The following is a 17,307-nucleotide window of genomic DNA, read 5'->3' as shown; positions in this document are numbered from 1 at the left end:
CAATTCGACACACCTCAAGGTTGTTAGTTGGGTTCTCATTAAAAATCCTAAAAAGACACCAAAGGGGTCTTAAACTTTTTCGCCACCTGTTCAGGTCACTGGTGTCACCCCTTTTTCCTTGGGAAAAAGGTGTGGTGGAATCAAAGATCGCTTGTTAACCTTTGTGACTCCCAAGCTGATTCTTTGATTAAGCTCTACAGTTAGGATTTAGATGTTTCTGATTGGATTCATTTTATTCATGATACTATTCCTGATGGTGAAAATGTATCTCCGTGGCAACAAATAATGATGCACTTGTCTCATCATCTGATTTGAAAACTCGCTGTAGAAAGTTACCTTCAAAATATAATGAGTGTTATGTCTTAACATTTGGAATATTTTATTTCTGTAAAAGTGTTCTTCCTATTTTTCTTCCTTCTTCATTTGTGTTCCATTTGTTATTCAGTTTACTAATTGCAATTTGTATCTACTTTATTGTAAGGGGGGAGGGAGAAGTTGTGAGATTTAACATCCTCGTGCTTCAAACCTGGCATGAGGATGTCCTTCAACACTTTGCATCTTTTGTACCGTGTTCCACGATCTGGTGCTGAACGCGGCATGCCAGGATTCCAACAACGTTAGTCAGTTGTCAGAGATCCTGGTATGCGGCGTGAGCGTCCAGAGACAGACAGACAGACAGACAGACACACACACACACACACACACACACACACACACACACACACCCCCCCCCCGAAGGTCCATCTTTTATCTTCCAAGTCTGTCCTCTCAGGTGTCTGTAGCATATTGTGAACTAGTCTGGCGCAGAAGGGTGCGGGGGGGGGGGTTATTTATGTTCCATGTCAGGAGCACATAGTCCAAAGCATTATAATGGTCCTATATGTTATGTATTCTCCATTGGATATGTTTGTTCTTTCTTCTACTAGGTATGGCAGCAATCACTGGCTTTCTAGGGTTCTGGTGTCAGACCTCTTTCCCTTCAATGTAGGACCCACCCAGGGCCTTAAATGTGTGTGATCTGTCTATAGTTTCCGGGATCTCAGAATTTGTCTAAAAATGATTTCACAGACCGTTCCTGCTGTCTCTGTTCTTGATAGCTGCTGTGAACTGATTCATTACCAGGATCTGCCAAACTTCATTTCAAAAGAAATGATCGGACGTAAAATCAACTCAACCAGTCACTGCTCCCGCCTCCTATTTGAGGGGCTTCCCATTGTACTATGCACGGGGTCTGCTGTAGCAGATAATCACAACCCATTAATATCACTGTTCCAAGGTTGTGTGCTGGAGAACTTGCCCGCCACTCTTCCTTGTTTGTAAATAGTTCTTATCCTGTCCCCAGCACAAGTACCACCTTGGGACACCCTGTGGCTTTAGTAGCTTGATTTGACTACTCCGCAGTCGCCAAATGCTAGCATCTTTTCTATTGCTTCCAATGGGATAACACCTGTGCAATTATAATTACACCTGCAGTAGAAAGGTTACCATATAGTTCCTTTGAAATTTTAGTTTCATATTTAATAGTTCATCTTTCATTTATTTGGAAACAGAGGACATAATGAATGAGACACACAATTTGTTGTGTAGGAAACGCATATGAAGCATGCCATAAAAAATTACGCATTCTAGCTTTGGGCAAGGTTGAGACCAGCAAGCTGTGCAGCCATGAAGTTTCTTTTCTTAAGTGTGGCCCTTTCAGCCACACTTCCGTTCGACACTGTGCTCATGCCACTGCTCTTTTGCTTCACATGTTGGTCATTCTTTTTTTAACCCCTCACTTTCTTCTCATTGCAGCCAATAAAGCCGCTGAAGGCCACGGCAACCACATCTCAGCCGGTGCTCACTGCCCAGCAGATCGAGAACATCTTCTACAAGATCCAAGACATCTATGACATCCACAAAGAGTTCTATGACAGCCTCTGCCCCCAGGTGCAGCAGTGGGACAACAAGGTGACGGTGGGCCACCTCTTCCAGAAGCTGGTAAGTTCTGGATCCTTGGTCTTCATCAGGATTGAGCAGCTAAATCAGTTATCACACAGTGCCTGCCCGTGTATCACTCCTTACTGAACAACAAGAAGTGTACAGAGGCCACCACTGAAGCATCTGAGCTCCAGGCTGACTAATAACTTAGTTTAGTAAACCATCTCCATGAGCAGTGTGACTTTCAATCCCAGAACCAATGTCTTCAGGGTTATTTCTGAAGTGCCTGGGGTGCACAGTCTGTTTTAAGCATTTTATGCTAAGAATGTATTCTCAATGTTTTTTTAAAACAAATCGTGGTATGTTGTACTTAACAAAGGGTTTACTGTCGGAAATTAGATAGGTAAGGAGCTGCTTCTTTAAAGTGTCATGCATTGTATGAAATAACACATTTAGTGGCTTTAAAGATAGGGGAATACAGTGTTAGCCAGACCGAAGAAGTTTTAAAAATTCGAAAAAAGTGTATAAGCTTGACAGTTAAGTGCAATGGATTTTAATGTATTCAGGTCTTTAGTGCTTCTTTGGTCGTGTTTTACTGTTTATCTATTGGCTTTTTCTCATTGGAAACTACGGTCCTGATTTTATCACTAACACATTTTTGCGGATCCACAATGACTGATATGAATCCAATCTATTCTAGGAGAATGCAGCTTCGATCTGCACTCCAGAAGAGATTGTGCAGGTTCGGCGTAAGTCTTTAGAGAATGTGCACTGTTTTAAATGTCAAAAAGCTAATATTTGTTTTTGACAAAATATTTAAGAACAAAATATACAGCAGAAGTTAAAAAATAATTAAAATGTGTAAAGAGCAGTAATGATTAAAATTAAATCTGGTGAGATTGAACCCGCAAAATGTACTTAGTCATATAATGGACCTAGCCAGACAGGGATGCTGTAGTGGTATTGCTTCGCCCATTAAGGCTATTTGGCAGCTGCATTCCGAAAAGCATTGAAGAGTTCTGTACTGAATTTCAATAGTCCCTGGAACTTTGAAGTACTCCCAACATTGACGTATTTGCAACTCGCCCCACTGTCCTTGGCTTGTGTCTTTGATTTTTAATAGATACCTGATCTGAACATTCCACAACAAGCACATTTGTGGAGCGCACTTCACCCTTGTGGGGTCTCACTTTTTTTAAATATATATCTTGATTGGCATTTACATATACAATTGCGATTCTTCTCTTACCATGACCAGAGAGTCTGGATTTCATTAAAGACACGGAGGCTAACATTATGCATTATTCTTTTAATGCAACTTCAAGCAGCCATTTTAAAGTTACATCACAAAGCAAAGCTATAGAATGTTCATATGTTACGAAGGCAACAGGAACACACAGATCTGCCTCTTTTAAATGCAATGAGAAAAAAGGTAAAGTTCTTCTAAAGGTAACGAAATCCAAGAGATAGAATTGTGATGGCAAAGGCTTCTCCTTAAGGCAATGAAGAATTCCAAGTAGAAAGAAGGTGTGATGTCGAGACTTGATTGAACTCTATCTTGATGAGGAGCCCATGAAGTTGAATTATCTGAAAAAGGACAAAATATTAGGAGTTGAACGTAATGCCCTAAGTAAAGGGGGGAAGAGAATTGGTGATAATAAATAGTGCATAATAAAGGCAAAAAACAAAGAAAAACAGAGTTAAATTCCTAACAAAACATTAACATAATATAAAACTCTGTGAACAAGACAAATGCAATAAATTGAAAAGATGTTAAAATCTACTCCCGAGAGGGAGGGTTGGGATAATGTTAGCCTCTATGTCTTTGATGAAATCCAGATTCTCTGGTCATGGTAAAAGAAGAATCGCAATTTCATTACAAGACCGGAGGCTACCATTATGCATGTTGGTAGTGTATTAAAGCTACGTCAGACATGTGTTCGACAGGTTTGCAGTAATGTTTTGCAAAGGTATAGGAACTGGACCACTCTGCTGCCTTAAGAATGTCATCTAACTTACCTCCTTTCCAAAAGGACTGGCTAGCCATAGTGCCTGTGGAGGAATGTGCCTTAAATCTTGGAGATCAATGCCTGCCAATTGAATAGCCAGTTTAACCCAACTAGCTATGGAAGAAGACGAGACAGGTTTGAAGGGTTTAACAAAGGAATAAGAAGTTGGTTTACACCAGCGGTGCGATGTTGGTTCATCCTTGAATCATGCTCCTTCGTACAATCTACCACACACAGGTTTTTACAAGCATTGAACCGTGGGTAAAAAATAATATCAGACATTGTTTTTGTTCTCTTGATAATTTCAAATCTGACCCCGAAGGAGTCCTAATATCTGTTAGATAGTTCCAGTGCTTTAACATCCGAAATCCTACGGCAGGATATTAGACATAGGAGAGAAGCTAGCTTAATAGAAAGTCTTTTATTATAAAGCAAGGTATTTTCGGGCCAGTTAGAAAAAAGGTCATGTAATGATTTTATGTCCCATAGGGTTTCCTATGTGACCCTCAGAAATGGCTGATCTAGAACAGTTATTTGACCTATAGGAAATTGTTCAACAAGAAAATTGGCTACATGCACAATAGGAACCTCCACGGAATCCAGGTTCCTTTCCAAGCACCAACAAAACCATCTTTTCCCGATGAAGATGTATCTATGGTGTATACCAGGTGCCCATGCTTCTTAGTGAGAGAAGAATCCTGTGCCGAATGCTCAGAGATTCTATTGGCTCGCCTGACACTTTCCAGGCAAGAAGGTTCAAAGTCCCGTTCTGAAGAAGGGGATGTTCCAAACCGTCTCTGTCTCTTAGGGGGCCTGGTGAAGCTGGAAGTAGAAAGGATATTTCGTAAGCTAATTCCAAGATCGTTGGAAATCAGGCGGCCAAAAGGGTGTTATTAGGACTATTAAAGATTGTTCCATCCTCAACTTCTGAAGGACTCGGTGGATCATTGCAAAGGCAGGAAAAGCATATCCCCGAATTCCTTTCCAAGGTTTAAGAAAGGTGTTCACTGCCAGCGCACACAGGTCTGGCATCCAGCTGAAGTATCTGTGAAGTTTAAACGCGAGTGCTCGCAAAGAGGTCTACTTCTAAGGGACCCCAAAGATAATCTAGACACTTAAACGTGTTTGGGTTTAGTTTCCAGTCGGTGTGATCTACGACGAACCTTGAATTCAAATCTGCACAATCATTGTTTTGACCCAGAAGGTTTTCTGCTCTTAACCACATTTTGTGTTCCAAGCAGAACATCCATCTTTTTTTGGCCAGGTTGAAGAGGTCTGGTGACCTGGTGCCCCGTAGGTGATTTATGTAGACAACGGCCGACATATTGTCCATTTTGAGAATGACTGACCTCCCCTGAAGGGATTGTTTGAAACTCATTAGGGCATAAAGCCCGACGGTTAACTCCAGAAAGTTTATGTGGTGCAAACTCTCTGAATAGGATCATAAGCCTCCTGTATTCTGATAGCAAGCACCCCAGCCATGAAGGCTGGCATCTGATTCCAGCACAAATTCCAGATAAATCCCAAATATGGCTTTGTCATTCCATGCATCCAGATTTTCTAACCACCAAGTCAGTTCTGTCTTGGCTTCTGTGTCTAGGTGAATTTTGTCTACGGAGCAAAGGCCAGATCGGAGGGCTCTGCCCTTCAACTTTTGAAGGGCCCTATAGTGTAAAGGACCCGGGAAAATAGCTTGGATTGATGATAAGAGGCCCAGGAGTCTTGCTAGTTTCCTTAAGGTTACAGGATCGAGTTTCAGAACATGACTCATTTTTTTCCGAATCTTGGAAATCTTTTTCGGAGGAAGTAACCGCATAGACTTCACGGGGTCTACTGTGAAGCCCAGGAACTCTAGAGACCTTGAGGGAGTCATGATGGATTTTCCCCTGTTTATGATAAAGCCTGTACTCTCTAATAATTCTACAGCAGTATTCAAGTCTTTCAGAATTTGAGAGTGGTCTTGAGACATGATGTGGATGTACTCTAATTAGATTATCAGGTGGACACCCCTTTCTCTCAGAACTGTGGTAATGGCCTTCATAGTTCTAGTGAAGCACCTAGGAGCAGATGATCGACCGAAAGGGAGAGCTTGGAACTGATAAAGGTGGTTGTTCCACGCAAATTGTGGAAAGGAATGGGATTCTTCTGCCATTAGAATTGTGAAGCAGGCATCCTTTAAGTCTAGTTTCACTAACCAGTCTTTCTAAAAGCATGTCCATGAGGAGATGGATACCTTCCATCTTGAAATGATTGTAGGTGAGAGATTTGTCCTACTTTTCCACCCGGAAAATATTGCCCAGGTAATTCTTAGGCTCCCAAGGGACTTCTACAATCGATCGCTTCGTCAACATAGAATTTACAATAGACTGTTGCTCTAGAGTCAGATTTAGTAATTTGGGTGTTATAACTTGATTGGTTTTTCAATTAAATCTATTTTGAAACCCTGAACAGTTTCTAGTACCCATGGATAGTGTGTAATTAGTTTCCAGATGTGTAGGAAATGTTTTAGGCGACCCCCCCCACTTTCCCTGTTGAAGAGGAAGGATGAGGAGAAAAAGTACATACTTGAAGTGTTGGAGGAGTTAACGCCACTGGTTTTGAAGCCTCTTGAGCGGGAGGAATGTCCTCGTTGAGGGTAGAAGGAAGAGTTTGTCTGGTAGGGGCGACCGAATCCTCTTTGCCTGAAGTAGGGTCTTTGGTAGGGGCGGCCAGCAGAGAGACCCCTTATGCCGGCCCTAGCAAAAACACTCGGATTAAAGACTCTGTGCATGTTAGCTTGCGCCTTATCCAAAGCTGTGAAGATTGCCACGTATTTACCCAGACCCTTGATCATGTCCTCCCCAAAGAGAAGCCCATTAGGATTCTTTGATGGTTCCTTCTCTGCCATGTCACAGAACTTGGGGTCAATTTTTGATAAAACAACTTTCCTTCTCTCGGTATTTATTGTAGCATGTGCATTACGAAGGAGGATTCGTGTTCTCTGGCTCCATCCTCTTGATAAATCAATGGTGGGTGTAGAACCATTAAATGTAGCTCTCCTCAATTAGGTCGATCATTTGGCATAAAGGGCCAAGAATGTCAAGCATGCGATCTTGGCAGTTTTTGAGGAAGCGTTCCATCCCTTTCCTAGGGTCCTGCCCATTTTGAATAAGAACTTGATTGGGGTCCAAATTAGGGGTGAGGCAAAATTTATCTTGGACCATGGGTCTTGAACATTCTGCCTTAAGCATATTTCTTGACTCTCTTTCAAGGGGGTTCTTTATCCACCTCTTAATAAACTTGGCCACGTATTTGTGGGCCACCATGGGGAACTACTAGGGTGTTGAATATTATCGGGGAAGAATAATCTCTTTCAAGGACGAGGGTAGTGCCTTTTCCGAGATATCAAAATCTTATTAATCGACTTGGTCGCAGTTAAAAATATTTTCATCCAAGGATTCAGTTGTAACTTGTTCATCATCAGTTACGAGGGGATCAATTAGAGCACTTGGATATCGGGTAGTTTTTTAAGAATGTATGACGTTACAATGCATAGGTGGAAAGCGTCGGGACACTCTTGCTGAGTAGCCGTACGCTATATAAAAGCGACATAACAGAACATAACATACATTTACAATGCATGCGTTTACAACGCAGTTTTTACATCACAACATCCTTTACAACGCATTCTTTTACATAGCATTACATTACATCACATATATATATATATATATATATATATATATATATATATATATATATATATATATATATATATATATATATATATATAAGCAATTTCAGCCAAATACACAATAGAGCTGGATTATGCTGTGAAGAATTCCCACCATACATGAAACATATGCATTAGAAACATGAAAAACAGCACTAAAGATTGTTTTGAAACTGTTTTAATGGTGAAAAAGCAGTAGAAATTCTTATTATATCCTGAAAGCATAGAAAGCTCCCAGGCTGCATTGCAAACACACAGTCTGAAAAGACTGAAAAGCTAACCTGTAGCTGCAGGCTACAAAAAAACTGACACTGTGCCTTTAAGGCACTCATGACCCCCATTACCCCATCATGCCTCAGTGGTGACAGTTGGGTCAGTTGTTCTTTCCGGCTCCTTCAGGAAGGATCCTGGTTTCACAGCTCCACTCTTTTTCTGTTTTCTGACAGAAAATTCTCTCAGATTTCTACTTTTTTTACCTTACTTCGACGTTTTTCATCTGGTCAAGTAGGTTTTCTCTTGTTGGTAGTCTTTTTCTTTTGAAAATGCCTTCCTTTTTTGACAAATGCCCTTCTTGTGGCAAGAAGAAGGCAAAGACGGACAGCCATGAGGTATGCATCCTGTGCTTACCTGAAGACCATGACCCAAGGACCTGCCCTCACTGTGAGTCTGTCATCAAGAACTTTAAAAGACAGAGAGAGAATTTGTGTCTATGGCCTAGCCCGTAGGTCTTCTAGAGGGAGGTCCCCAGCTAAGAAGAGCTCCAAGAGGTCCAGAGAACTTTCAAAGGGTGAGTCTTCTCGTCCTGCATCTTCAGCGTCGGGCTCGGCGCTGAGAAAGGAGCAACCGGTGGGTCATACTTCGAAAAAACGACGAATTTCACCGTCGGAGGCGTGCTCGCCGTCAAGAAGAGCAGGTATGTCGTCGTCGAGATGTCCAGACCCTCCGCCATCATCAACTCGGCGACGATCGGCGTCGAGAGATAAGACCCCTCCGCCGTCGTCAACTAGGCGACGATCGGCGTCGAGGGGCGTGACACCTCCGCCGTCGTCAACCAGGCGACGACCGGCGTCGAAAAGTGTGTCTCCTCCGCTGATGTCAACCTGGCGACGTTCAGCGTCGAGGGATAAGGTGACTCCGCTGTCGTCGTCATCACGACGTTCGGCGTCGAGCGCTGGCTCACCTCCGTCATCGCAGGGTAAGCGATCGACGTCGAGAGCCCCAAGTCCTCCGCCGTTGACAACTAGGCGTCGATCGGCGTCGAGGAGGAGATCTTCGCAGACGTCGCCTCGACGTTCGGCGTCGAGGGCGACCAATACCCCTCCGCCGTCATCACGTAGACATTCGAGGTCAAGAGAGGCTCCGTCGTCTGCCGCACTAAGCCGATCGACGTCGAGAGACCATCATCCCTCTCGCCGTTCACCACCGAGACATACGACGACGCCGAGATTGTCTGATCCACCGGCGTCGAAGGAAAGGACCTCTTCGCCGGCGGAGCAGCGCCGGTCGACGTCGACAGATCATCATCGCTCGGAGTCGAAGCAGGCTCCTTCGGAGCATTTGACGTCGAGGCACCATGAACGGTCCAGATCGACGTCGAGACACCGCGAACGAGCTGAACGCTCGGCTACGAGATCCAGGGAGGGTTCAGTGATCCTTGTGACTGAATCAGCCTCCCGTCATTCTTCGGGCTCTTCCAAATCCCAATCAAGATCCAGAAGTCCTGCCCGCAGATCGAGAAGTCCTGCCCGCATACCTCCCACTGAGGGTGTGCAGTTGTCTCCCAGATGGAATAGGCCTCTGCACCATTGGCGAGACTCGGGGGCCATAAGACGGCTGCAGGAATATGTCAGCCCAGTGCACAGATCTCCACTACAAAGACTGGTCGACGAAGTGGATAGACGCAGCCCTCCCAGGCGCAGAGAAAGATCGCCTGTGAGACAAGCTGCATCTCGTTCCCATGCATGAGAAGAGCGCTCAGGAAGGTCTCACGAGAGGAGACGCAACCGTTCCCCTAGACAGGAGGTACCAGCCAGAAGATCCCGAGAAAGAAGAGCTCGAACACCAGCTACTTATTCTACCTCTTCTACCCGCTCTTCCATGCGGGATTACTCTCCTACCTTGGTGTGGATAGCCCTGTCTCTAGGGTTTCCCCGGTGGACGATATCAACACCTACCATGATGTCCTACAGAAGGGTGCATTGAAATTAAACATCGAGATGTCTGTGCCACAGGTCTCCACGACAGTGATCTTTGAGACCCTTCACCAAAAGTCGGGTTCTCGTCCAGTGTTACCGTTGGGCCCAGGGATCATGGATCCTGTCAATGATGTGTTCTTGGCTCCAGCATCAGTAAGAGCGGTGCCGGCTCTCATCCAGAAGAAGTATAAGGTCGCACCCTCTGATCCGACCTTTGTGAAAACGGACCCTCCCGCCGACTCATTAGTTGTGGCGGCGGCACGAAAGACCCACTCAGTCTCTCCCTCCTCCTCAACTCCTCCTGATAAGGACAGCAAGTTGCAAGACTCGTGGGGTCGCAAGGTCTGCAGTTCTGCCGCTTCGACGCTGAATGTTTCTAGCGCGGCTGCGCTTTTGGGCAGGTACGATAGAGCCTTATGGGACTCAATGGAGCGTTTTAAATCAAAATTACCTAAGGAGGACCAGCAAGACTTCGAGGAGACCCTGACGTAAGGAAGTCTTGTGGCTAATCAGATAATTAGCACTGCTGCAGATGGAGCAATACTGGCGGGACATACCTATGCCCATGGGGTATGTGCCAGACGTTCTTCGTGACTGCGCCTGACAGGCCTCAAGCCTGATGCGCAACAACGCATTCTGAACCTCCCGTTTACCAGCACATCTCTCTTTGGCCAGCACACGGATGATGAAATGAGTCGGATGAAAGCCGAGCTCGACACTGTCAAGGCAGTCGGCCTAGAAAAAAAGAAAGAGTTCAAACGCCGTTTCAAGACCAACAGAGGCAGAGGGGCTCAACAGAGGGTTCAAACCCCTCAGTGGTCCTAGAACAAATCCCAGGGCAAGACCAAGTTTCGGGGTGGTAAAGCCAACCGAGGTAGAGGAGGTCACCAGCAGTCCTCTACTTCGGCTAGAGGAGGAAAACAATGAGCACTGGCTTCCTCTAGCGCCGTTATCCCCTCCAGTGGGAGGAAGTGTTTCAAAACATCTGGCAGAGTGGGACAGCATCACGAACCATCGATGGGTGCTGAATACACTGCGCAATGGATATGTTCTTCGTTTCCGTGCGCCTCAACAGGACATTCCCCCAAAGAAATCTCGTCCGCACCAACTTGATCTGCTCCGAAAAGAGGTGATGGCTCTTCTCCAAAAACGAGCTATAGAGGAAGTGCCTCCCTCTCAAAGGGGAAAAGGAGTCTACTCCAGATATTTTCTTGTCCCCAAAAAGGCTCAGGAAAACAAGTTCCGGCCCATCCTGGATCTTCGTGTTCTGAACAAGAACATAGTCAAGGAGAAGTTCCGCATGATTGCTCTTCAGCAAATATGTCCACATCTGCAAGTAGGAGATTGGATGTGTTCGATGGACTTGCAAGATGCCTACTTCCACATTCCAATTGCCATGCGACATCGGAAGTTCTTAAGGTTTCTGATAGGCAACAAACACTACCAGTACAGGGTCCTGCCTTTCGGACTAAAGTCAGTGCCGAGAGTCTTCACCAAATGCATGGCAGTGGTGGCAGCCTTCCTGCACAAAAAAGGACTTTTCGTCTCTCCCTACCTAGACGACTGGCTCCTAAAAGGCCCATCTCCTCAGCAGGTAGAGAACGACTTCCACCTTTGCCTGCTACAATTGCACAGGCTCGGCCTCCACGTCAACATGGAGAAGTCAGTAGAACTACCGACCCAATCCATACACTACCTGGGTACAAAACTGGGAAAAGTGCAGAGACTATTTTCTATGTAGCAGAAGTGCAGAGTTCTACTACAGTCCCAGAATCCAACAGCGCGTCAAGTGGCGTCTCTGCTGTGTTCCATGGCGTCCTGCATCTTCCTGATTCCTCACGCCAGGCTGAGGATGTGACCTTTGCAGCAGGCTCTGGAAGATCAATGGGATCAGTCGACAGGGCTCTGGGAAGACCGGATCTATCTTTCCCAGGTGACGAAGACCTCCATCAAATGGTGGACTCACCCTCACAACCTTCTGGTGGGAGTGCCTTTTCACCAACCTCTCCCGACACAGTCTATAGTCACAGACGCGTCTCTCCAGGGCTGGGGAGCACACATGGGTGTCTGCAGATTCAAGGAAGGTGGTCAGCAAAGGAACAGACCTACCATATCAACATGCTGGAGCTTTGAGCAGTCCATCTGGCTCTGAAGTCCTTCCTTCCTGCACTCAAATCACACTCAGTTCTGATTCAAACGGCCAACACAACGACAATGTTCTACCTGAACAAGCAGGGCGGAACTCGGTCGCGTCCTCTCTCGTCCATCGTTGGGGTCGTCCAGAAATAGATCTGTTTGCGGACGAGGAAAACTCAAAATGCCACGCCTTCGCATCCAGATTCCACCGTCCAGGGACAAGGGGAATGCCCTTTTGATGGATTGACTAACAAAAAAATGGTCAGGGGTTTTGATGGATTGGTCAGACATTTGCTTACGCATTTCCTCCTCTGCCCCTGATTCCGAAGGTGGTTTCCAAACTCATCAGATCCAGCATTACCATGATCCTGGTAGCCCCGGACTGGCCTCGGCAGTGGTGGTACCCGGACCTTCTACAGTTGTCGCTGCTTCCACCCAGGAGACTGCCCTGCAGGCCGGACCTGCTGACCAAGATGGGGGGGAAGATTCTTCATCCCAACCTTCCCTCACTGCACTTAACAGCATGGCTCCTGAGGTCCTACAATACGGACATTTAAATTTGCCACCTGATTGTATGCACATTTTAAAGGAAGCGAAACGACCCTCCACAAGAACGTCTTATGCGTTTAAGTGGAAGAGGTTTTTTCTTTGGTGCAGAGAACATCACTTTGATCCTTTATCAGCACAGGAGGATGTAATTCTGCCTTACCTGCTGTACCTAGCAAGATCCGGGCTTAAATATGCTTCGATCAGGGTGCACCTCTCGGCCATTACGGCTTATAGGAAGTCTCCTGCTCAGCCCTCCATCTTCCAGATGGAGGTGGTCAAGGACTTCTTACAGGGGTTGAAGAAAGTGTACCCCCCCTGTTAGAAACCCTTCTCCTCCGTGGGAATTAAACCTAGTGTTGTCTAAGTTGATGGGCCCCCCCTTTGAACCCATCCACAGAGCTTCTTTGCAACACCTATCATGGAAGGCCGCTTTTCTAGTTGCAATTACATCAGCGCGCAGTGTCAGTGAAATACAAGCGCTGTGTACAAGAGAACCCTACACTGTTTTCCATCACAACAGAGTAGTCTTAAGGGCACATCCATCATTTTTACCTAAGGTTGTCTCTGATTTTCACATAAATCAGTCCATTTCTCTTCCTTCTTTTTTTCCAAATCCTACGACCCCGGCTGAGCGGTCTCTGCACTCTTTAGATCTCAAAAGAGTCCTTAAATTTTATTTGGAAAAGACCAAAGAGAGTAGGAAGGCGGACCAATTGTTTATCAACTATGGTCCAATGAGAACGGGCTTTCCAGCTGCCAAGAAATCCATCTCCAGATGGATTGTCTCCTGTATTAAATTGGCTTATCAGCTTGCAGGCAAGCCCTTACTTTTGTCAACTAAAGCATACTACTAGGGGGAAAGCAGCCACAGTAGCTTTCCTGCATGATGTCCCTATGTCAGAGATTTGCAAGGCTGCAACCTGGAGATCAGTTCATACCTTTACAAGGCATTACTGTCTTGAATCTGATTCCAGGACTGATACTCAAGTAGGACAAGCCTCGTTGAGGAATCTATTTGGGTAGCCTGCGGCCTGTACAAGCCTAATTTTTTTCTGGGCTTAGTAATGTTATTACTGTATTGTTATTCCTTTGCCCGCAGGGAGATGAGGTGAGGCTCGCTATTTTATTCTAATGCTTATGACTATTGATGAGGATCCCCTGGAAGAGAAGGATTAGTTACTTACCTGTAGTCCTAGTTCTCTTCCAGGGGTATCTTTAACAAAATCATAAGCAACCCTCCCGCCTCCCCGGGCAAAGGATCTTTATTAATTTGGAGATATTGTTAACCTATTTGTTTCCATGGTTTTTTAGTCTCCGAAAAGAACAACTGACCCAACTGTCACCCCTGAGGCATGATGGGATACTGGGGGTCATGAGTGCCTTAAAGGCACGGTGTCAGTTTTTTTGCAGCATGCAGCTACAGGTTAGCTTTTCAGTCTTTTCAGACTGTGTGTTTGCAATGCAGCCTGGGAGCTTTCTATGCTTTCAGGATATAATAAGAATTTCTACTGCTTTTTCAGCATTAAAACAGTTTCAAAACAATCTTTAGTGTTGTTTTTCATGATTCTAATGCATATGTTTCATGTATGGTGGAAATTCTTTACAGCATAATCCAGCTCTATTGTATATTTGGCTGCAATTGCTTGTTTATATATATATATATATAAGTATATGTGTATGTATATATATATATATATGAGTATATATATGTGGGGCACATATAGTGTTTCCGGGGTCCCGCGCATGGGCGGGAATATTCTAATGCTTATGACTTTGATGAGGATACCCCTGGAAGAGAACTAGGATTACAGGTAAGTAACTAATCCATTTTGGCCAGAAAGAATCTAGGGTTCTGGTTTGGTTCCGTCAAGAAAGTCCCCTCTGTTTTCACTTCCTACAGACATTGTGCCAACCATTGCAGTTGGTGAGCCAGCTTTTAGAGCTCAAAATCCGGCACTGCTATGCCTCCTCCACAGTAGGGTGTCTCATAATCTTGAGCGACACTCCACCTCCCATCGCCCCAAATTAAGTCTCTCATCAGGGAATCCAGGTTACAAAACCATCCCAAGGGCATTAGTACTGGCAAAATAATATAACAGACTGGGTAGGATGACCATTTTGGTTAAGGAGACTCTAGCCATAATACGGAGTCGCAGTGCACGCCAAAACATCACATTAGATATAAGCGATCTAAGCGCTTTATCTAAATCATCTTCTCTCAGGTCTGCCAGTGAGTTGGCAATCTGGATGGCCAGGTATTTCAAAGTGTCCGATGCCCAGTTAAGATATGCAGGTAGGTCGGGCCTGATCCGTGGTCCAGCCACTGGGAACAGGTATGTTTTGTGCTTATTGACCCGCAAACCTGACAGCCTCCCAAATGTCTCAAGGAGGTGAAGAGAAGTATTTGTCTTTTATGGTGTCACTCAAGTAGATTAGTAAATCATCCGCATAGAGAGAGATAGTGTATGTTCTCCCATCTATAGTTAGTCCTATACCCTCCCCTCATAATGGAATAGTTCAGCCAGGAGCTCTATCGCCAGGGCAAATAGGCATGGCGACAGTGCACATCCCTGTCTAGTGCCCCGTGCCACCCGATATAGTGGTGAGATGTTCTTACCCATCTTAACCCTTGCCATGAGGCGCGTATACAATAATTTCACCCACTTCACCCAGTCTTCCACTAATTCCAGGCGCCTCATGACCTCCAATAGATAGTCCCAGCTCACAGTGTCAAAGACCTTCTCTAGGTCAACTGACAGAATGGTGGCCTGCTGCAGGTTCCATGCCTTTGGATGGTAAAGCTCAGAGTACAGTCTACGTAAATTATAGACGAGGTACTATGGGAGGAGATGAAACCATTTTGATCTGCGTGGATTAGGCTCTTCATACGTGGAAGTAACCTGAGCCCCAGTACTTTACCAAGTATTTTAAAATCAGTATTGGACATTGAGAGAGGTCCTTCACCCCAGCGTCTGGGGCCACAGTCTTGGGGAGTGGAATCACCAATACATCTTGCGTAGTTTCTGGCAGGTGGACAAGCTGCAGTGCCTCTGCATACAAGGACACCAGTCTCGGAGCTAGTTTGGACTCCTATTTCCTGTACAATTCTGCAGGAATACCATCCGAGCTGGGGGTCTTCCCATTAGTCATAGAGGAGATGGCTCTCCTGGCCTCCTGTAGAATCACAGGTCCCCCCAACTCCTCCTCAGCATCCTCATCCAGGGTGTGGAGAGTCAACGGGCTTAAGAGAGCGCGGAGGCGGTCACAGGAGGCCCCAAGTGGGGCAGCATAAAGGGTCTCATAATAGCTGCTAAATAACTCATTGATCTCTCCTGGGTCATATACAGTCTGGCCAACGGTAGTCTGTACATGCATAATTGGAGTTCTGCGGATTTCTGGTTTAATCAAGCAGGCCAACAACTGACCAGTCTTCCCCTCCTCTGCTTGTACCCTATCCATATATGTACTATAATCATAGGACCTTAATCCTTCCAAAGTATCATTCTACTGCGCGTGCTCGTCTTGTATGCATGTATGGGCATGTGTGTCTTCCCCTTGAATGTTATCTAATGCCTGCAGTTCCCCCTCCTTATCTACCAGTTATGTGTGGAGTTCTCTATGCACCCCTACAGCTTGCCCCATGCAGTGGCCCCGCACCACCACCTTGAACGCCTCTCACTTTGTCAAAGCTGAGGAGGTAGTATGTTTGTTTTTGACAAAGAACATTTCAACAAGGGAGTGCAGGGCAGCGCCAAAAGGTATATCCTCCAGGGTCAGGGGGTTAAGCAGCCATGTAGTCATTGGAGGTCTCCCCCATGCGGTCGGTAGGCCAGCATCAAGAGGCTGTGATCCGAGAAGGTCCGCCCTAGGTACTCTGTGTGGGAAATAAAAACCAATGAGGGCAGGTGAACACCAAAAGGCATCTAATCGTGTATGAAGTTGATGCATTGGGGAATAAAATGAGTATTCCCGAACCCTCCCATATTGAATCCTCCAAATGTCTTTTAATCCCCCATGTGCCAGCCATACACTTAGTCCAGCTGCCACTCGATGGGAGGATGAGATCTATCCAATATCACATCTGGCATTCCATTACAGTCTCCATCTAATATCACCTAGCCCACCATCATGTCTGCTATACGAGTGGAAAGGTCGGTCATAAAGGCCCTTTGGTCTTGATTGTTTGCTTATATGCAACCCAACGTGATGTCTCGTCCTAATAGTCTCCCCGTAATAAAGACAAACTTGCCCTTTTTATCTATCACAGACTGCATTAATTTGAAAGTCACCCCTGGTCTGATCCAAATGAATTCCCCTTGGTCATACACTGAGAAAGAGGTGACATAGACCTGTCCTCTCCAGGGTCTGAGCAGTTTTTCTACTTCTGTTTTAAACAGATGCATCTCCTGTAGGAGAGCTATTTTCACCCCCGTCTCTTCAGATAGTTTTGTATATTATGACGCTTGGACATGGACCCCATTCCCCTAATGTTCCACGTAAGGAACTGCAGTGTCCGACAGTGTGGTTCCATCATAGGAGGTGTGGTCCATCCCATTTCCACCTCCTCCCATCCCGCCCCCAGCTCCAGGCAGAAAAAGGTAATCGGAATGCACCTTTCGCACCATGTACAAGCCAAGTCTCACACAAACAAATAAGAAATAAACCAAAGGTCCCACCATGGACCAACTCCCCAGTCCCGGGCAGTGTGGCAACGGCCGCCCACCCAAACCCTTGAGACCCTCACGGGTGAGTAGCGCACTCTACAAATGTTTGATTGATTGAAACC

General features: G+C 45.6%; 1 protein-coding gene across 4 annotated transcripts in view; it reads left to right on the top strand.

The window, feature by feature from the left end:
- Positions 1–17,307, top strand: part of ABR (ABR activator of RhoGEF and GTPase) — a 1,246,002-nt gene that overhangs the window by 753,167 nt on the left and 475,528 nt on the right. For all 4 annotated transcript variants that reach the window (XM_078679999.1, XM_078680002.1, XM_078680000.1 and 1 more), the window contains one exon: positions 1,795–1,980. In XM_078679999.1, the coding sequence (XP_078536125.1) occupies positions 1,795–1,980 (186 nt within the window). The remainder of the gene's footprint in view (positions 1–1,794; positions 1,981–17,307) is intronic.

This window comes from Lissotriton helveticus, chromosome 3_1, assembly GCF_964261635.1.
Source record: "Lissotriton helveticus chromosome 3_1, aLisHel1.1, whole genome shotgun sequence".
NCBI lineage: Eukaryota > Metazoa > Chordata > Amphibia > Caudata > Salamandridae > Lissotriton > Lissotriton helveticus.
The sequence above is the reverse complement of the archived record's forward strand: the minus strand, read 5'-3'. Positions and strand labels throughout refer to the sequence as shown.